We start from the raw sequence: 22,694 nt of genomic DNA, 5'->3' as shown, positions 1-22,694 counted from the left end.
AGGGGTAAACCCAGGAATGACAAGGGCTCTTAGCCACCTTGAATGGATGTTATATTTAGAAATATTCAGAAAAATGAGGGGGGAAAATACAGTAGCCTTCCCATAATGGATTCCCTTGCATATAGGCCAGACTGCAACACTTACCACCCCATTCATACTAATGGGAGCTATCATCCAACGTAACTGATAGGCACTTGGGAGAAAGCTGATATGGTAAGTCCAGAACCTTTTTTGAACCAATAACCCACAAATTCACTGGAAAGTTATTTATTTATTTATTTATTTACATTTATATCCCGCCCTTCTCCAAAGACTCAGGGTGGCTTACAGTGTGTAAGGCAATAGTCTCATTCTATTTGTATATTTACAAAGTCAATTTATTCCCCCCCCAACAATCTGGGTCCTCATTTTACCTACCTTATAAGGATGGAAGGCTGAATCAACCTTGGGCCTGGTGGGACTAGAACCTGCAGTAATTGCAGGCAGCTGTGTTTTAATAACAGGCTATCTTACAGCCTAAGCCACTCAAGGACCCAAGTTACAGAGAACTCTATCTGAAAACTAACTACTGAGCTCTCAGCTGACCTGACTAACATTCACAAACAAAGGCAAATATACGTGCCCCAGGACAATGTTGCGGGATCCAATCTGGGTCAGTCACCAGGACCAGAGGTTTTGTCTTCTGAGCTTTTGGACTCATGCTGGAGCCCATGGGTCACTCCTGTCCCGGTGACCAACCCAGACTGGATCCTGACTAATACTCACCAGAATTTCCCAATACATCTGGAGCAAAGCATTTGTTTTTTCATTTAACCTGATCTAATCTGGTTTAATTTATACGGCCACTCAACTCACAAAGCGAGTCTGGGCAGCTTACAATTATATACAAGCCAAAAATAAATAAATAAATAAATAAAAAGAAAAGAAAAGAAAAGAAAGATGGATGAGTGCATTTCCTCCTTGCTATGCTCTTCCAGCAAGAGTCCAAGAAGAAACCTCAACTGCATATTATTCTAAGAGAATGCAAGCCTTTCTACTCTAAAGGGGAAACCCCCCCCCCAAAATTAAAGGACCTCAGAACACACAACCACACCTATCTGCACCCCAAAAGCCTCCACACCTCAAGAAATAACAGCATTACTTGGCTGGCTTATGGTGGAGATGAACAGCTGGTATCAACAGCCTTTGGATGGTACTTGAAACTATAATTGTAATGGGTTACGCTAAACAAGACTACTGGATGCAGCAACAGTAGAAAAATAGCTACATTTTGTCACTCTTATTGCTCCAATGTAATTTTAAGAAATAATTTTACCCTCACTCAGTCAGATTTACTCTTTACCATCCTCCTGCAGCAGATATCTCTTCTATCACTTCATTGCCTGGATATCTCAGAAAACCAAAGAGCTCTCCAAGAGTTTTGTATTGAAAGACTCCGCACGGGTTCAGTCCAAGGCCATGATTACAACGTCATTCCATGGAGCAATTAGGACATCAATTGAACTATGTATCATAGCCTCAGGAATAGTCCCAAGTTCCTTCTGAAACCCAGTAAGGTTCATCAATGGGGTGTATCATTCAAACAGGCCCTTTCTCGGTGTGATGAAGAGTGACTGTAGAAAATTTGTGGCTTAACAGAGCCATTTTGTTGCTCATTGAAGCCTGCATATTAATTATAAAAGGAACAAACAATGCCATCCAAAATGGGGGGGGAATCCACAGTTTTCCAATAGAATACATAGCTACTTACAATTCATTTAACAAATAATTCAATATTCAGTGTTTGGATTCTCATCTTTTTCCTCACACACCAAGATTATATTTATTAATGTGCACACTTACTTACTAAATTGATGCCTTATATTTTCTTGGTGTTTTTATTAGGTACTGCAAAGAGTCACTGTAAAGAATTGAATGGCCCTATATAATTAATAACATATATATATATATATGTATGTAGGTCTTTGGTTATTCGGTTTTTCTCCCGCGTAAAATTGGAAGTGTCTTGGCGACGTTTCGACGAAGCCTCATTCGTCATCTTCAGGCTTCAGCTTTGTGCTTCTGGGAGCAATGTGTGATTGCAGCTGTTTCTTCCTTTTTAACTGCTAGTGGGGGTTTGAACTGATTGGGTGGGAGCTTGGCTGTGCTCTGATTGGATGGGGGTTTTTTTGTGCTCTGATTGGCTGGGGGTGTGTCCTGTTTGGGTGGGGGCTTGGTTGTGCTCAGATTAGTCTGAGTTGCAGGGGGATTTGAGCTGGTGAGCTGCATTGCTGTTGTTTGGCTTCGTGTTTGTGGTCGTGCTACATCTTCATAGTGGGTGTCTGTCTGCTGTATGTAGAAAACATATATATATATATATATATATATATTTGTTTTCTGAGGTTTTCGCGGGTGTTTGTATGTAGGTCTTTGGTTATTCGGGTTTTCTCCCGCGTAAAATTGGAAGTGTCTTGGCGACGTTTCGTGAAGTCTCATTAAGTCATCTTCAGGCTTCAACCGTGCTTCTGGGAGCAATGTGTGATTGCAGCTGTTTCTTCCTTTTAACTGCTAGTGGGGTTTGAACTGATTGGGTGGGAGCTTGGCTGTGCTCTGATTGGATGTGGGTTTTGTGCTCTGATTGGCTGGGGTGTGTCCTGTTTGGGTGGGGGCTTGGTTGTGCTCAAATTAGTCTGAGTTGCAGGGGATCTGAGCTGGTGAGCTGCACTGCTGCTGTTTGGCCGTGTTTGTGGTCGTGCTACATCTTCGTAGTGGGTGTCAGTCTGCTGCATGTATGGATTGGAGGGGTTTGAAGTGGCTAATGTTGCAGCTGCGGTCTGGCTTCTGGTCCTTGGTCGTGCTTCCTGATCAGTGTGGGTTTGGGTGTGCTTTCTGGGTGGATGTGTGGTGGTGACATCCTGTGTGGACCTCGTGAGTGTGGGTCTGGTGTCATTCCTCCTATATTCCAATAACCTGCCCTTATTGACAAACGTGTCCCTAACACGAGGAATGACACCAGACCCACACTCACGAGGTCCACACAGGATGTCACCACCACACATCCACCCAGAAAGCACACCCAAACCCACACTGATCAGGAAGCACGACCAGGACCAGAAGCCAGACCGCAGCGGCAACATTAGCCATTTCAAACCCCTCCAATCCATACATGCAGCAGACTGACACCCACTACGAAGATGTAGCACGACCACAAACACGAAGCCAAACAGCAGCAGTGCAGCTCACCAGCTCAGATCCCCTGCAACTCAGACTAATTTGAGCACAACCAAGCCCCCACCCAAACAGGACACACCCCAGCCAATCAGAGCACAAAAACCCACATCCAATCAGAGCACAGCCAAGCTCCCACCCAATCAGTTCAAACCCCACTAGCAGTTAAAAGGAAGAAACAGCTGCAATCACATTGCTCCCAGAAGCACATATATATATATATATATATATATATATATATATATGTTTTCTGAGGTTTTCAGCAGTGTTTGTATGTAGGTCTTTGGTTATTGGGTTTTCTCCGGGTAAAATTGGAAGTGTCTTGGCGGCGTTTGGCGAAGTCTCATTCGTCATCTTCAGGCTTCAGCTTCATTGCTCCCAGAAGCACGAAGCTGAAGCCTGAAGATGATGAATGAGACGTCAAAACGTCGCCAAGACACTTCCAATTTTACGCGGGAGAAAACCCGAATAACCAAAGACCTACATACACACACACACACACACACACATATACACACACACACACACACACACACAGGCTGATTCACTTCGAGAGATTACAGCTTGCAAAATATCACACAATATGGTTAAGGTTAATAAAGAACAAGAACATCAGTCAGTTAATGTACTACCTATGGGTACTACAATCAGGGGAGATATGGTATCTGAGTTCTTCCTTTCCCTGTTTTCTGGAATTCCCCAAGATAGTCCCATGCAAATTTGTGGCAGGTCATAAAAATAATGTCTAAAATAAGTATGTTAAACAAAAGTGCATTTAATGCACATGTTTTGGTTCAAACATGAATGAAGCAGATGTAGAATTGAGGGGAGCCACTAATAAAAAAATATATATATTGACCTATGGAATGAAGATAGCATTGTTGAATTAGACCAAAGGTTTATCAAGGTTAGTGTCCTATTTCATAGTCGCCAAGCAGATGCATTTGGAATCAGCTCTAGAGTTAATCACATTACAGTATTGATAAAGGCTGAAAGCTGAAGTTATTTATTAGTAGCTCCACTGAAGTACCAATAAATCACCAATCTCTTGATATGCTATAGCTGTAGAGGCTGTCCCCTATTGTAAGGAACTCTCGCTTTCCACTGCTTCACAGCTGCTTTTCTCATAATTTATTCTCCATATTTTTACATAGTGAAATGTAACGGCCTTGAAAATAACTACAAGCTGGTTTCACACTGTCTTTGAAGGACTGGAATATAGAAAAACTGGTAGTACAGAAGCACCCGGAGAACAAGAAAATGTAAATGGAAACAAAACAGAATAGCACTGAAAAAAAAATTGTCTACGAATATACTAGAAAAGGGGTTCGTTCCAGAAAAGGATACTGGTAAACATGTGTACTTTGAAAACAGAGAACAAGATAAATGGGGACATGTTGAATTTTTGGTTAGATGCAAAAGACAAGAAAGAAAAGTAATAGAAATGGATTTAAAATTTCACACATAAGATATGAATGTAAGATAAGATGAGTCAAGTATAAAAGGAAACACTGTGTTAACGTGTAATGTAATATTTCTCTCATGTTAATTCTGTGGTGCTCCCCATCTGACTTAGTAAAAACCTAGACCCTGTATTTACTTCTACCACTGCAGATCAGGGATAGAGAGGAGACATATGTCTGCAGTCTCGTAATGCTCTAGAAACAACCCTCTTGATCATTTTGTCTCAGTCCTGTCTAGACAGGAAAGGCAGACAAATATTCTTGTTGGATGCTCCCAAAAGAAGTTAATCTCAATGGTGTCTAATTGATACTGCCAGTATCAAATTGAGCAGAATACCTAATTAAAGCTTTTTCTGCATTATCCTTTGTAGATATATATTCACTAATTTTCTGGCATGCCACCAGAAAACAGCACATAACAAAAGGTAAAAGGTATAGAAGCCTGCAAACATCAAACATTCTCTGCATCTGATGAAACAGATTATACTCTAAGAAACCTTTTAAAATGTTTAAAGACTACTAGAAGTCTCTGTTATTTTATCCAGAGCCATCACAACTCTCTCAGAAAAATATTACTCACCTGCAAAAATATGTTACGTAGTTCATTTGGATCTGCTCTTTTGGTTATCTGAACCTATAAAGACAATATTGGAAAAAAATTAATAGTTCATTGGTCAAGTTATTCAACAACCAAGGAAGAAACCCTCTCACTGTACTCTTTGATAAAGGTAGCAATTCTCTTATCTAAATGATAAAATGTTTACAATATTTACATACAGTTTTGTTTTATTTAACTTAAAGCGAATGAGGTGCTCATATAATTGTCAAACTCAGGAGGAATTGCCAAGAAAAGAATAAATTGTGTAACAGAAAAGTAACAGAATCAACAGGATGCTTCTTGATGGCCTTTTCTTGATGCTATAAGTCAAACCACATTGCATTACTATTCCATCTTTCCCTCTTGAATTGACTTTTCGTGTAAAAAATAAAAATAAAACAGAACCATGAAAAACCAAGAAAAAATTGACAGTAACATCAGGCCCGCAATATAAAATTCTATGAACAAAGTAAGACCGGGCTGTAATAAAGTCTCATGTGAAATTATCAAAATGTTCTAAACAGAAGGCAGCTGCATTCTCAGGCAAAGACAACAGAGTAAAACTCAAGCATGACCTTGTAGGTGCCTAAAAGTACAAGCAGGCTTCCTCAAGTAAATTAATCTCATTCCTGTTCCAAGAAGCAAGATCATATAACCTCTGCAATACAGCATGTGTGAGAGAATCCTACTTTACTACGCATATGGATATTTTTCTAGATGGACTTCAACTGAATAACCTAAACATCTATAAAATGACCCTACACAGTCTTTTACACTGGCCATCTACAAACTTTGGGGAGAAGAGAACATCAAAATATCCATGTAACATATTAGTGACAATTTCACTCCTACTAAATCTTTTTTTCAGAATAGTGGATAGAAGAATTCTATCTAAATTAGAAAGTAAGATGATTGTTCGGTTCCACATCCAAGAAATGCAACATAGCTAGTTTGTATGTAGGACTGTGAAAATCAGATTTGTTTCCCTTTGCAGACTACCCAAACCTAACTTGCTTAATGAGCACAAAACTTTACTTTTATAGATCAAAGACCACATCGGCGCATTAAATATAATTGTCAACTTTTCCCCCCAAATAATCCACACCTCAACATTCCACTGGTCATTAAATCAGATTAGAACACTACTCCATTATGCCCACAAATCTGAGGCTGTGAAGAATGTGCTGTGTGCCCAAGAAGAACCTGGATTCAAACTGAGGTGTATCCAGAGGCAGCTTTTAAAGACTCCTCCCCGAATCCAGTTAAGGAGACTGGATACTGAGCTAGATGAACCACAATTCATTAAGCGATCCCAATGTCAACTATGAAAACCCCAAGAGGTAAAACTTTCAGGGAATCCAGGAGAGGCAGGGAGAAGATATCCCCACCCACCCACACCTTCGATGGTGCATGAATGGATTTGATCATTACACCACGCTTGCCACTAAGTAATTGGGAACAGCCCATAATAAACTGTATTCACAGTTAACTAAAACCAGGCTTCCAAGAAGGTGTAGCTTAGTTACATTTGGCGGCGGAGAAACCAGGTTGAGGAAAGCCAAGCCACCTGGAGTTTATGCTTAACCAACGTGCCCTCCACCAGACCTCTGCGATAACCTTCCCCAACTTGGCACTCTCCATATGTGCCAGACTTCAACTCCCAACCTCAGGGACGATCCTATTCTGACCAAAATTGCCGGAAGACACCGGTTGAGGAAGGTTGCTGCATATTAAGTTGCCCCTTGGCTCCACCGGCAGGAATAGTCTTCGAGAAACCGCCCCCGCCGCCCCGCCCGTCCTTCTCTAGGGTCATTTTTTTTTTTTCCCTTAAATGTCCGTTTTTCAATAGAAGCCGCCGCCGTCCCTATAACTAAAACTATTCCCGTTCCTGCTGCGAGGGGCCCAGGAGCGGGGTGGTGGTGTCGAAGCTCTAAACTCGGGGCTGGCGGGACGGAGTCTCCTGTCCCCCTCCCCGAAAGGCGCGGGTTGGCCCCGAACACCCTTGCCCGTCGCCTGGAAGAAGCCGCTCGCGCCAGCCGGCTTCTTAAGCAACAAAGCAGAGAGAAGGAGAAGGGGAGTCACCTTGACCGCCATGCTGCGCTCGGGAAAGCGGATGGAGGAGGCGGAGGAGGAGGAGGAGGAGCCTCTCGACGGCGCTGTCAAGCAGCGGGGTGCGCCGCCGCCGGCCTACCTCAGCCGACCCTCTGCGAAGGAGGCGCCTCCGCTAAGTTCGGGCTCCGAGCTTGTCCCGGGGTGACCCCCGCCTTTGGCACTCTGTCACCGGGAACGGGCTTGGTTCTAGAACGCCGGACGCCCTGGAATCTCCACGTTCGAACCAGCCGGTCCTGAGTGCGGCCGGCGGGGAGCGAAAAGCCGACGTCCCTTTGTGCTACGTTTGCTCCGCATTCCCAAAACGCCGAGGCCCGTCGGCCTTAGCAAGCCGATTAGCCTCCCGAGTGCCACCTGGACGCGGAGAGGGCGTTGTCACTCCAGTTGCATCTGGAATGCGGTGGGACTGCCGGGCCCTCATGATCGGCGAAGGAGGACCCAGATGGTTGGGGGCCATAGGCTGACTCTAAACTGCTCAGAGGGGGCTGTGAAGCACTGTGAAGCGGTATATAAGTCTAAATTATAACTAGTCTAATTAGAACTGCAGAAAAAACAATTGCTACCATCTGCCTTCCATTGAGGACCTGTATACTGCACGAATCAAGAAGAGGGTCGTGAAAATATTTACAGACCCCTCACATCCTGGACATAAACTGTTTCAGCTCCTACACTCAAAAGGACGCTATAGAGCACTGCACATCAGAACAACTAGACACAAGAACAGTTTTTTCCAGAACGCCAACATTCTGCTAAACAAATAATTCCCTCAATACTGTCAAACTAATTATTAAATCTGCACTACTATAAATCTTCTCATTGTTCCCATCACCCATCTCCTTCCACTTATGACTGTAACTTTGTTCCTTTATCCTTATGATTTATACTGATATTGTTTCCTGATTGCTTATTTGTAGCCTATGACTATCATTAAGTGTTGTAAGTGTTGTACTTGATGAAGGTATCTTTTCTTTTATGTACACTGAGAGCATATGTACCAAGACAAATTTCTTGTGTGTCCAATCACGCTCGGCCAATAAAAATTCTGTTCTATTCTAAATGCTATTGCTATTCTGCTTTCTCCCCCCCCCCCACACTTCATTGCTGATGTGGGGGGGAATCAGCTTTGTTTTATGTAATGTGGCTTTCATGGAAGAAGATGTGCTGGTGAAACCCACATGATCTTGTGTGGATTAATGCAGTTGTGTCAGGGTTATCATTGGGATCTGAAGTTTAAAATGCTCACTGTAGAAGATCTATTGAAATTGTTTTCACACTTGTACCCAACTTTAAAAAGGTCACATTCAAGGACAGGTTAAAGGTCACTTCAGTTCAGAAAAGCTAAAGTGTGTCAGTCCTGCTCCATAAAATCAAAATTTGCCTCTCTTGAAAAATAATACACTTCTATCAAATAATCATGAAAAGCGGGAGCAGCAGCAAATGTTAGTTTTTATTTTTAATATGGTAAATGTTAAATATAACTTGTATAAACAAAAGCTCTTTTAGGCTCCTCCATCATTTTTAAAAGTGCAGAAGGTCCTGAGAGAAAAAAAAAATAAGAAACACTGATCTAAGGTATCAATCAGGGGCTTATCCCCTACCTGGAATCTAGCAAACCTTTGCAGAGGCTTAGATAGTTCTGGACTAACAGTGACCAGTAGTTAAAATATCTCATTTCCATTGTTCAGTTGCTTGGGAGGGATTTAAACTCGCAAGCCAAGGCTTGTGAGTCATGGATGTTTTTCCCACCTGCATTTAACTATGGCACAAATATTGCCAACATCTTTATTCTCTCATGTCCCAATGATGTATGTATTATGTATGTTTGTATATGTTTGTTTATAAAATATATTAACCATCCATCTTACCTCAGGGTAGCTCTGGGCAGCTTACATTCATAAAAACTATACAAAGATAAAAGCACAAATAAAATACTACACACAGCCAAATACCGCAAGTGAAAGATGGGGAGGGCAGGAGCAGGATGGGGGAGAGGTGGAATCTATTGTTAATCAACCCCACCTGTGATTCCACTGTGATGCTCCCCTAGTGGAGTCTGAAGTTAACTGGCAGAGCCCGGTCTTTGAAGGTGTTGTCTTCATTTCATCATCAATTTGTGTATAAGACAGCTTTAAGCAGTCCTTAGTTGTGATTTCCCCTTAGACCAGCAGTAATGGAGAATATCAACTCTGATACCATTCATCCTGTCAGTAAGCCAGTCATATGACCCACAAGACACAAGGTCCATCAATGTCTGTTGGGTACCTCAGGCTGATGTAGCATGCCTCTTCCCCTTTCATCCCCAGGTGTTTTCTTCCAGTGCTTTTTTCTGCATTGGAAAAAAGTGCATTGCTGTCCAATGCATTTTTCTCTTCCAGATGCAAAGAACAGCAGAGGAGCTAAGTTTTGAATGAGTCGTGTTCTCTTGGAAACTTGTGACAATGGTTTTATGAAAGCCTCAACTTCTATAAACACACTGAACAGCTGTTTGGTGGGCTTGCCCATACACTTGTTGATGAAATCCCATTCGAAATGGGATTTCGTCGAAATGTCGCCAAGACACTTCCAATTTTACACGGGAGAAAACCCGAATAACCAAAGACCTACATACAAACACCCGCGAAAACCTCAGAAAACAAATATATATATTGATATATTGACCATCAACTGTGTTGTAAATGTTGTACCTTGATGAACGTATCTTTTCTTTTATGTACACTGAGAGCATATGCACCAAGAGAAATTCCTTGTGTGTCCAATCACACTTGGCCAATAAAAAATTCTATTCTATTCTATTCTATTCTATTCTATTCTATTCTATTCTATTCTATTCTATTCTATTCTAATATATATATATATACATACATACATACATATATATATATATATATATATATATATATATATATATATATATATATACACACACACACACATACACACATACACACATACCTTTAGAAAGCCAGCATCCTGGTGAATCCGCTGGATAGTTCAGTTGACTTGCTGACGATGAATGGAATTTTGAGAGAACTGCACTTTCATGCTTTTATTTTTATTTATTTATTTATTTATTTATTTTGTCACAACAATATATGTAGGTATCATACAAAAAGTTTATATAGTATATAAACACATATATGAGTAAATATAAAAAGGTATAAGCATATATATATATATATATTCCTTGTATGTCCAATCACACTTGGCCAATAAATTCTATTCTATTCTATATATATATATATAGGAAGAAGAAAAGAAAAACAATAGGACAGGAACGGTAGGCACGTTTGTGCGCTTATGCACGCTGTTGAAAAGGTGTGGGAACCTAGAACTTAGCTAGTTTGCTTTCTCCTGCTTTACCATCCAAATCTTCTCATCAGTTCTGCAACCCCGCTGAAGAGCTGTTTACTAGGCTTGTTGGGGTTCTTGCACATCAAAAGTAACAATTTGACATTAGCATTAACATTAGCAAAATAATGAAAAAACAGGAGCAGCATCTCTTGCCCGAAGAATAATTTCCAGCCCTTTGCATGGAACAAGTGGGAGAAAGAAGTACAGGAAACTTGAATGTTAATTGTTACACAGCAGACGCCTTTTTTTTTCTTCATAATTTCATAGGTTCATAGGTTTACTACATTAAATCTATCTGATCTTTGTGTTCTGGGAAATATATTGAGTTCAGCCAATTACAGCAATACAGCAACCTTTTTATGCTCTCTTCACAAGATGCAAACTTTACATTTTCTTGACCCAGTATCGTGTCCCACTCCTCCGCTGACGGCCGGGTCAGGGAAATCCGAATCAGGCTTGCCTCTGCAGCTCTGCCCAAAGTCCTAGCAAAGTCCTCAGAGCAGGCAGGAGACCAGAAAGTGACTTCAGCAAGATAAGTTCGACTTTGCCTGACTCAGAGACTGCCAGAAAGCAGATCCTTTATATAGGCCATGGGGTGTGGCTCCATGACTCAGCACCCATTAAGGCCTGCCCCTCCCTTCCTTCTGTTGCCTCCGCCTATCCAATCTTCTGATGTGAGGGTCACTCCAATCAGCAGCTGTTGGAAATAAACTTTCCTCAGGCTCACATGCTGTGGAGGAGGGGGAGGGGTCTAGCTGCTCCGTTTGCCTGGGCATGGAGCCAGGGCTGGGACTGGGGGGTGCTCCCTCCTCTGCAGCCTGCTTGGGCATGGAGCCAGGGCTGGGACCGGGAGGTGCCCCCTCCTCTTCAGCTTGTCTGGGCATGGAGCCAGGACTGGGGCCGGGAGGCATACATTCCTCCGTGTTTGGGAGCGGATAAGAAGGCCCCGGCTGCTGGGAGAGCGGGCAAGACACAACACCCAGACTATAGCAAACTGATTCTTTTGTCATGCTATTGACTGCTTTAGCACTGAAACCAAATTGTTGTCCCAAATGACCATATGGTGCAAGTAAGGAAACAACCAGCACACCAAATAGGACAGATTCAGCAATTGCCAGATTCTGCACAACTTCCTGTGTCTATGTTGCTTTACTCCTGGAATTCCTTGCCAGATATAACTTATGATGCGCCAAAGGCCCTTATTACTCTAAGACGGGACTGCCAAACTTGCGGGCCACAGGTCAGATGTGTCATATGCTGGCCGTGTCCACTCTCAGTTTAGCAAAGGGGGGGAAAGTCGCAATACATAATGTGATCCCGCTGTAACGTGAGTTTGACACCCATGCTCTATGAGAGGTATTCCTGACAACCTCAGTTTTCTGAATTTTATTACTAACATTGGTACTGTATTTGTAAACTTTAATGACTTAATTTAACTCAATCTTAAGAGAAAGTCTCAATTTTATATAACATTTTTAGTGTCTCTAGTTACAAATACCCAGGTTTCTAAAATAACATACATCTGTCAAGTGCTTGTATCTACTTCGTTATCAAAGTTCATTAATTCTGCTAGATCATTGAAGAGTAAGTAGATGATGAATGGAAAGTTCTGAAGTGTACAAAAATAAGACCAACCATAGTTTGCTGCTTTCAGATCTTCAATCCCTAAGGACTGGAGATTTTTACAATTTTAAAATAACTTTACATAATTTTAAATAAATACATATTTTCAATCAACAGTGTTATATGGAGAAAACAAGAAAAATTGAACCAAGAAATCAGTAATTTGAGAATATTATCTAGTATATTTGAAAGCAAGATTTGATATGTTACCATATTAAATTCTAGAAGGCAGATTGAGAAATATTCCATATATTTAAAAAAAATCTACCCCTGTGAAGCAAGAGCACTTAAAAATGAAATCTCTGTGCTTTTGTATCGTAATTTGTATAGAGATAGTTTTAAGTACTGTGCACCAGTTCAGTTGGCCATTGTTTATACTTATTTTGTTCTTTCATATTTCATCAGATAAAGATGAGCACATTAATCACAACATGATGAAAGTTTATGTTATAGTCCATAATGTCAGAGAGAACAATAGCTAATGCTGTTATAATGCACATTAGTAGATTATATGTTAATTTTTAAAATAAGAGATTATTAATTAGTAGACAAGAGTTGTTTTTAGTTTATTAAAAACTAGATGGCTAGCTTTTGACTGTAATAATAATTGATTTGAACTGTACATATCCATGGGTATAACAGGAATTATTTTCAGATGTTACAGTAATAGGCAGAATAATGGTGCAGATGAGACAATGAGCTCTGGTGCTGCAGAGGTTAGAATGCAGAATTGCAGACAAACTCTGCCCACAGCCTGGAGTTTGATACTGATAGGGCTCAAGATTGACTCAAACTTCCATCCTTCTGAAGTTGGTAAAATGAGGACCCAGATTGTTGAGGGCAATATGCTGACATTGTAAACTGCCCAGAGAGTGCTGTAAAGCACTATGGGGTTGTATATAAGTCTAAGTGCTAATGCTAGTGCTATACAGCTGTTTGGAATGAGAACTAAAAGGACTGAGGGATGAAATTACTTTCTGGGGAAGAACTATAAATCCTTTCTTCAGTCCTTCAAATTTCAACATGAGAGACAAAAAACTCAACAATCCTACCTTGAAGTCCGGAGAAATTCTGACAATGAGCATCCAACCTTTTCTAATCTCTGGCACTTAATCCATTCCTACTCAATAAGCAATCTTCTTTAATAGCCATTAAATCATGAAAGTTGTACAAAACAAATCATGTATTCTATGTTAGGCAGATCAGCTTAACTATTTTTCTGTGAACCCTGTAATTGTTAGACTGAACATACCCTTAAGAATTTCTACCGTTTGTAAAAGCACACAATTACTTTATTATGCATGTCCTTTTACAGTACTTTGCCTGAGAGACAATTAGGCCTCAAGTCCAGACCTTCTATAGCTCTTCAGCCATAGATCTTGGCTGTAGCAATATGATTAATTTTGAATATATTGGGAGGAATAGTATCAAAGTAGCGTGTGTGTCATTAAAAAAATACTGAACTTAAAACATATTCTAAATTCTGTTCTATGTGTACTTAAAGCCTCAAGTCTAAATTATTGTCACGTTTAAGTAAACATTTATACAGTAATGAAATTTAAATACAGAATTAGCATAATGTTATACCTTCAACTGCAATTCCCAATTTACTTCCCATTATTGCTCACTTGTATCTTTTTCATTAAAAAGCTATGCATTCCATATTCATAAATTTGTTACTGAAATATTCACATCATTATATCTCCATTTGTTATTTCTTCTTGAATTCTGTTACTTGTGATTGGCATATTATCCTACAACATCAGATGTCTTTATTATACTGGATTGGAAATTCAGTATGAAGGTGAAGTTTAAGTCACTTCAACTGTTTAATATGCACATTAAACACTAATTTCAGCTTTATCAAAATGATCCCATCCCTATGATACTCTTGCTCCAGAGCCAAAATAACTGAAATACAGCAAGTATAGTAATCAGAGAATCTGACTGGTTGTCTTAAGTATGTTGCCATTGTATGCAAAGGGATGTGAATGTTTGGAGATATCTGACCTTTAAGTAGTGGTAATCCTTGCTTACAACAATTCATTTAGTGACCGTTCAAAGTTACAACAGCGCTTAGTAAAGTGACTTGTGACTGTTTTTTGCACTTACGACCATTGCAGCATCCCCATGGTCATGTGATGAAAATTCAGACACTTGGCAATTGACTCATTTATTTGTGTATTTATATTGTCAGGAACGTATTAGGTAATAAGTATAAGCATGGATTGGATACATAAAATAGATACAAATAGAGGAAACATTAGGACAGAGGTGGTAGGCACGCTGGTGCGCTTATGCACGCCCTTTACAGACCTCTTAGGAATGGGGTGAGTTCAACAGTAGCCAGTCTTAGGTTATGATGTTTGCAGTGTCCTGTGATTATGCGATCACCTTCTGAGACTTTCTGACAAGCAAAGTCCAGTGGGAAGCCAGGTTCACTTAACCGCCATGTTGCTAACTTAACAATTGCAGTGATTCACTTAACCACTGGGGCAAGAAAGGTAATAAAATCTCACTTGACAACTGTCTTGCTTAGCAGTTGAAATTTTGGGTTCACTTGTGGTAAGTCCGGGACTACCTGTATAAAAGTCTTGTGCTGAGGCAACTTATCATTACACTATAACTTGTAATGACGTGAAAGTTTTCATATCTCTATTAAGCTATATATAAGCAGGAATGATCGGGTTTGAATAGCATCACTAGGCTAAATTAAACAAATTAGATCATGGTGACCATGTCAAAGGCTGGTTCTACTACTTACCAGGGTAAGGTTAGGTGTGCCTGTCTTATACCCTCTGACTATCCTGTTGTTTTACAATCTTAACATAATTCTTTATTCATCCACTACCAGCCAATCACCACTATCAAAGTCAGAGGTAATCCAGCTATCTCCACAGGAACCAGGCACCATGGTTTGGCCCTTTCTATGTTCTGTACTTTTGTATGTATGTGTGTGAGAAAGGAGATTTAATTATTCCCAAAAGCAAAAATATTTTTGGGGGTAGGCTACACAGAAATGGGGTCCAGAAATTTTGTTTTATATGGGGAATGATCCTTGGTGTGGGTTTGGGAGATGTGAATTGTGTATGTGCTGATTCTAATGTGTGACTGTCAGAAGATAATTGTCCTTCCTGTGAAGATTGAAATGCTCCTACCCTGGGCTTTGATCCTGAGGTGCATGTTGCCCTGAGGATGTGAGAAGTCTAGAAAGGAAGATCGTCCCCAGATATGCAGATTCCTAGTGTGAGATTCTATTAATGTTATGTACTGGGATTACTTGAGCCACATCCTGTACTCCATTTTACTTATTACATTTATATACCATCCATTTCACCAAGAGGTAAATGTAGGTGGCTTACAACAAGATAAAACATTAAATATTTAATAATATTTTTAGATAAATTTTAACATTGATATTTATTAACGAAGATGTCAAGGATGAGAGCAAGATGCATGTAGGGTGAAGATGGAATCTTATCTCCATCAATTATTAATCACTTCCAGAATGTCATGCCCCCATCGAAGTCAAGGACCAAATGGCAGAGCCAAGTTTTCAAGCCCTTATGGAAGGCCAAAAGGATGGGTGCAGATTTCATTTTTGGTGGGGGGGGGCATAATATTCCAGAGGGCAGGAGCCATAGAAGAAAAGGCTCTTTGGCTGGACCCCATCAGTTGGAATTCCTTGACTGACAGCATCCCCTTCTGTTGGCATGGATGGGATGGGCCAATCTCATTGGGATGAGATGGTTCCTTGGCCAGGACAATACAGACAAGATGGCTATTCTAGCACAGATATCTACTTTAAAAATTACTTTAATTTCATAGTGGACTAAAGAGGTAGTGATTATAATATACAGTACTGATGCATGGAAGCAAAATGTATTGAGTCTTCAGAATTTTTTATTTACACAAGCTTTCCTGTTTCTTTCTAAACATCTCTTCTTCTTCCTCAGCATCATTTTAGCCATCATTCCATTGGTCAAAAATATGTCCCAGAAGGGCAAATGAATGAGCTTATTTGACAACCTGAAATAATTGGAATTCTGATTTTATGTAGGTCACATACAGAAGTTGCAATAAGGTACTGAAAAGCAGAATGATCTTGCTAATTCCTGTGAATTATCATTACTACATTCCATTATACTCTATCCTGCTTTATTATCTTCCAAACACGGTTTTTGTTTTGTAAATGTCCTGTTTCTTTCACTGAATTTTATGGAAAGCGTTCTGATAGCAGTGTCTTCATTTTGTAATTCCTGCCATGTTTTCACATACAACCACAACTGAGCCCAAAAGTTCAGTTGCTAAGCAAGAAAGTCGTTAAGTGAATTTTGCCCCATTTTATGGCCTTCCTTGCCACAGTTAAGTGAATCAGTGCAGTTATTAAATTAGTAACATAGTTGTTAAATGAATCTGGATTCCCCATTGACTGCTTGTCAGAAGTCTCAAAAGGTGGTCACATGACCCCAGAACACTGCAACCATTATAAATATAAGTCAGTTGCCAAGTGTCTGAATTTTGATCACATAACCATGGGGATGCTGCAATGGTCATGTGAAAAACGGTCATAAGTCACTTCACTCAGCGTTCTAACTTTGAACAGTCACTAAGCAAATGATTGTTAGTTGAGGACTACCTGTGTTGTTTCTTTCTCCTTAACCCAGTAGGTATTTCTGAACAGACTACCTGCCCAATGTTTGGACAGGTAGTATTAGAAGCTATCTATCATTTTTTATGTAATTTTTAAAAAATGATTGCATGAAAGGCATGCTCTTCAAACATTGAAGGGTTTCAAATATGAGACAATTGATGTAGGTCAAATTAGGAAGGTCACATGCAGAAGAAGGAGAAAATACAAAGGTTCATTCTATTGCTGAATTGCTAGTGCTAGCTAATACTGCAATGTGGAGTAGTTCATAACAGAAATTTCACAAATCAACTCAACCATGCCACTATCTTTTAGTCAACACCCCAAACCGTATCTAGCTTTTATTCTCTTAATATGGATAATTTGTTGAGGTAGAAAGATTCCAAGCAAAAGCACCGATCTTTGAAAAGTTATTGAAATTTCTGCAATCCTTGACTTGTGAAGGTTCAGGACAGGCTTCCCCTTCTACAGTAATATTCACCACCTCTTCCTTTTTTCATGCTGACAATTACACCAACATTATGACCAGCAAATTTGAATCTGTAAACTCCCAGAAGTTTAACATATTGCAAACAGACTGTGTTGAAAATTACTTTATGCTTCCTCTTTATGTAGTTCTTCATCTGAGCACTTTTTGTACTGAAGTGTGAAAACGTTTTTTCCTGGACTATCTAGTGCATGGGTGTCAAACTTGAGGGCTGCATCAGGGTTGTGTTTGACCTCAGGGGGACAGGGTGGGCATGGCCAGCTTGACGATACTCATGTTGGGAGCACCTATGGTGGCCCGATCACTCTGTTAGTGAAAATGGGCTCCCGAGCTCTGTTTTCAGCTGCCACGGCCTTCTGCAACCCTCTGCCAGTGAAAACGGAGCAGCCCTCCTGAGCTCCATTTTTACTGGCAGAAGCACTGTGGGGTGGTCCTTCACTGTTTCCAGGGCAACCCCACGGACCAGTTCTAAGTACCCTGGGGGCCGGATCTGGCCCTGGGCCTTGAGTTTGACACCCCTGATCTAGTGGGATTGCATTAAACTGATGACCTCTTCTGGGATGATGACTCTTCAACATGCAAGCCACTGATCCATGATGCCCTACAGGATTACAGCTTATTCTCCCTGCTATTCAACATGTTGATAAAAATGCTAGGATAAATCATTCCAAGCTTTGAACAAGGACCTATAAACAAGTTGGTGCACACACTTCTACTGCTCCTTATCATCTAAGTCTAAACCAGTAGGTACTACCCTTGAGTTTTCTTGGAAAAAGGAGACGACACTGAAATTAACAGTGGACTTTCAGCAACAAACATAACAGGATAATAGAATAACAGAATTGGAAGGGACTTTGAAGGTCTTCTAGTCCAATCCCTTGCTCAAGCAGAAAATCCTACACCATTTCAGACAAATGGTTGTCCAATCTCTTAAAACTTCCAATGTTGGATAGCATCAGTGCTAGACAATGAAGTATATTTCTTCAGAAGTTTTGTTTGGCCCCAACTTTCTCTGCTTTTAGAAAATCTGTAGAAATGCATCTCTTTATATATCAAATATTCTGACTATAGATTAAATGGAACTAAGTCAGATATCGAGCCCAATGCCAGAAGGTCCAAAATGATGTAAAGAAAATCTCTTAGACTTTACCAGTTGACCAGCCCCGACAAGTTTCCAATAAGTTGATTCTCTTCCACTTCCAGACAAACATCTGAGAATGGCAAATAAATCTTTCTCTTCTCTCTTGCCATGTAGAGTAGTTTAGCATTTTCTGTTCATGTCTGTTGTGCTCTTAGCTCAAGATGAGGTTTGGATGGTTTGTTCCTTTCTACTGGAATTCCTTGCTACTGGGTATTGTAATTAGTCTCCTGCTCTCCTACTACCAACTCTTGCAGATCCCTTCCTCCACCAAGGATAGGTCCAGAGAAGTTTGTCCAGAAGAGTTTGTTTCTACCATTCTTTATTACCAGTAGCTACTAGTAGGTTTGATTGTTTCATTGGCTGGCTGATTTTGGGGCTATTCCTGCATGGGGTCAGCAATTGGTTCTTGTTTGCACTGCTGTTCTCCACTTATCTCAGCTTTTTGGATACCAAACCAAGTTAAGTTCTTCTCCCAACTTCTCCTCATGAAGCTTTCTCTACTTTGGTGACCTTCAGTTCTTTGGCACTGCTTCAACCTAAATGATCCATTAGGTGTCTCAGCTGTTCCTTCAATGCTCTGCTGTAGAATTCTGTGGGGAGGAGGTTTGTCCTCCCTGAACACTACAATATAAATCTATGCATAACTTCCTCTGGATCTGCGACTCCCTGGAATCGTCTTCTTCAAACCATTTTCCAAATCTCCACACACCAGTACTATATCACCATTTCTGCCCTTCCCTGAGTATAAGAGAGTCAGCCTTTAAAGACTTTCTGTTTTAGGTATGCTGGCCTATGTGCAACCTGAGACCACATGCTTTGTGCAAAACTGCACAGGTATTTCCAGTTGGAAATGTTGACATAAATTTAGTCCTTATGAAATGCCTGCGGCCAAGAATTTGCAACTACAGTATTTTTCCACTTCTCATCCTATGTTAACCTCAACTATTGACACTTTGGGGGCAGGGAATCACATTTTTTAAAAAAAACTTTATAAACAAGCAGATTTGCAACAGCAAAATCCACTATATGTGTTTGAGGATATGATTTTTCAGGAGAACATTCTTAATATTTTCTCCTTGGGACAGGGGGAATTGCATTGAAATGGCTCTCTCTTACCCTCAGGGAAGAAGATTTATATTGTCTTTTGACAATAAAACTGCTGGTCATTTTGGATTTTTTCAGAAATGCACCTTTTGCTCCAACGTTTTTGATAGCCTTTCATCAGAGATTTTAGACACATAAAATCTTATCTCTCTTCTTGTCACATTTGCTAATGTCATAAGCTTTTAACCAGGGAACCAATTGGACTGTTACATCCTCCAATTTTCCTGAATTTCAGAGGTGGGTTTCAGCAGGTTCTGACCAGTTCTGGAGAACAGGTAGTGGAAATTTTGAGTAGGTCAGAGAACTGGTAGTAAAAATTCTGACTGGCCCCGCCCCCATCTATTCTCTGCCTCCTGAGTCCCAACTGATCGGGAGGAAATGGAGATTTTGCAGTATCCTTCCCCTGGAGTGGAGGAGATGGGGATTTCACAGTATCCTTCCCCTGCCATGTCCCCAAGCCATGCCCACCAAGTCATGCCACGCCCACCACGCCACACCCACAGAACCGGTAGTAAAAAAAATTGAAACCCACCACTGCTGAACTTATGGTAGTACAACATTTAAAAAAAGCTAACAAAACTACCTAGATCTTGTCAAGGTTACTTACAAATGTATGGCTGTGATTGTCACCTTCAAAAAAGGCCTGCTTTTCTCTCTCTCTCCACTAATCCTTCCAGAAAATTTATTGTTCTCTTTTCTCACAGAAATCGATCACTTTCCATTCAGGAACCTGCCAAATTGCTGCGCATTACTTCAAAAAAAAAATCACAACCGTTTATGTTAAAGAAAATACATTTGCATTCTATGAAACTGACTGTGACCCAAGAATCTGTTAAGGGTTAAGCTGCTTGGGGTTGCCTGAAGCACGAGATAGGCATCAAATAAAATTGATAAATAAAAAAATATAAAAGTTACATTCTGATACCAGTCTGAATTTGCAAGGAAACCAGGATGACTAGATAACAAAGGTTCACAAGCCTTCAATTCTAACTGAATTCTAATTTCTGCACTAAGTTCTTACAATTTCATCGCTGGCTGATACTTGCTTAAAAAGATCCTTGAAGTTAGCTTTCAACTGTTACAAAATTAGCACCCTTGCCCAAATCAGGATTAGTCTTAATCAAAGGTTATCGACTTTGTAGCTTCATCAGTCTTACACAGCAATTAGGTTTATCACAAATCCAATCCAAACCTGATCACTTGAGAAAGTCTTCATATCTTAGGGAGTTCTAGAGCTTACTTTGATTAAGGAAAGCAGTAAATTTAGCTCTTCCTCCTCATTTGTCCACAAAAACATTTCTGTCCACCATTGAATTTCATATAGCAATTGATTATGTTCATTCATTTTGGCTGCCTTGTGCTCCGTTTCCCAGCAAATTAATTGGGGTTACTAAATGATGGTTGAGAGTTATCTCTGCAGATTTTTGTACCCACACCATAATTGCAACAAAGATTTCGCATCATTCAATTACCGGGGGGGGGGAATGGGGGGGACTTTTTGGACAAGAGATTTTAATTAAATGCAGACAAAAAAAGGAACAAAGGCTGTAAATTTGCTGAGATTTTTGTATGTATTTGTCAGGCAACAAAGCAAACTTTTGATATCGAGAGGGTTGTAGGAATAACAGTGGTAACTGCTCTGGTAGCAGCTGTAGAATAAGCTTGTGCTCCCACAGTGGGTGACTCACCTCTTATGGACTTAGGTGATTTTATCTGCTTTTGGGTTAATTGATCCATGGTCTGACCTAGTTGGTTCACTTTGATAGCTTTCTGAGTCTAATATTGATGCTTACAACTTAATCAACAGTTAATAATAGCGCCCAGGAAGTTGGTAGCCATTATTCATATTGTAAAGTAATATTTGAATAGTAATGGAAGATAAGGACTATCAAAATAACAGAGTCATTAAGACTCTGACACAATTTCACAGACATCTGACTCAGTATGACTCGCCTAGGCTCTAGGTTCATATACTGTATATTCATTTTAAGGCTCTGCAACATTTGACATTGTTAGATAAGAATCTTTATTACATATTACAAACAATTGGTTGTTTTCTATGAACATGGAAGTTTAATTCCGGCATTTGTTTTTCTTGCCCTTGCACAGTTTATCAGACTATTCACCCTGTGCTTCTTAGCCTCAAAGCTGGGTAACTATGGATTGCTGACATAATTCACATCTCCCATCTGAAGAATTCTGGATGTTGACACCTGCAACCGGGCATCTTCAGTCAGCACCTGGTGAAATATACATTTTACCCTTCACATGTGCAGGAGTGTGAGCCACTAAAATATGAGTCAACTGTTCCAAAAAGTTTACTTAATGGTGGAGGAAAACACAGCTGAGCATTATCAAGGGCAATACCTAGATCAGGGCTGTCAAACTTGCAGCCGGTGGGCCAGATGTATCACACATTGGCCATGTCCATGGCCGGTTTATCAAAGGGAGAAAAAGTCGTGATACATCATGTGACGCTGCCGTGACGCCACGAGTTTGACACCCCTGACCTAGAGCTACAATCCCTTACCAGTTGATATCTCATTACAGGTAGCCCTCAACTTATGACAATTAAAATTTGGGGCCTAAATTTCTGTTGCTAAGTGAGACATTTGTTAAGTGAGTTTTGCCCCATTTTACAACCTCTCTTGCCACAGTTGTTAAGTGAATCACTGCAGTTGTTAAATTAGTAACACGGTTGTTAAGTGAATTTGGCTTCCCCATTGATTTTGCTTGGCAGGTCACAAAAGGGGATCACATGACTCCAGGACAATGCAACCATCGTAAATATGAATCAGTTGCCAAGCTTCTGAATTTTGATCATGTGACCACTGGGATCCTGCAATGATTGTTAAGTGTGAAAAACGGTTATAAGTCACTTTTTTCAGTGCCGTTGTAACTTCAATCACTAAATGAATTGTTGTAAGTCAAGGACTGTCAGTACAGGTAAAAGCATCATG

At 40.3% G+C, this 22,694-nt stretch overlaps 1 protein-coding gene across 1 annotated transcript in view; it reads right to left on the bottom strand.

Moving 5' to 3' along the window:
* SLC25A12 (solute carrier family 25 member 12) overlaps positions 1 to 7,768 on the bottom strand; it is a 63,564-nt gene extending 55,796 nt beyond the window's left edge. Inside the window, exons 1-2 of the mRNA XM_058190647.1 lie at positions 7,351 to 7,768; positions 5,251 to 5,304 (exon numbers count right to left, since the gene is read on the bottom strand). Of these exons, the coding sequence (XP_058046630.1) occupies positions 5,251 to 5,304; positions 7,351 to 7,362 (66 nt within the window). The 5' untranslated portion in view covers positions 7,363 to 7,768. The remainder of the gene's footprint in view (positions 1 to 5,250; positions 5,305 to 7,350) is intronic.
* Between the last annotated feature and the right edge of the window lie 14,926 nt (positions 7,769 to 22,694).

Source organism: Ahaetulla prasina, chromosome 1 (genome assembly GCF_028640845.1).
Source record: "Ahaetulla prasina isolate Xishuangbanna chromosome 1, ASM2864084v1, whole genome shotgun sequence".
NCBI classification, from domain to species: Eukaryota; Metazoa; Chordata; class Lepidosauria; order Squamata; family Colubridae; genus Ahaetulla; species Ahaetulla prasina.
This window is presented reverse-complemented; position numbering and strand designations above follow the sequence as displayed.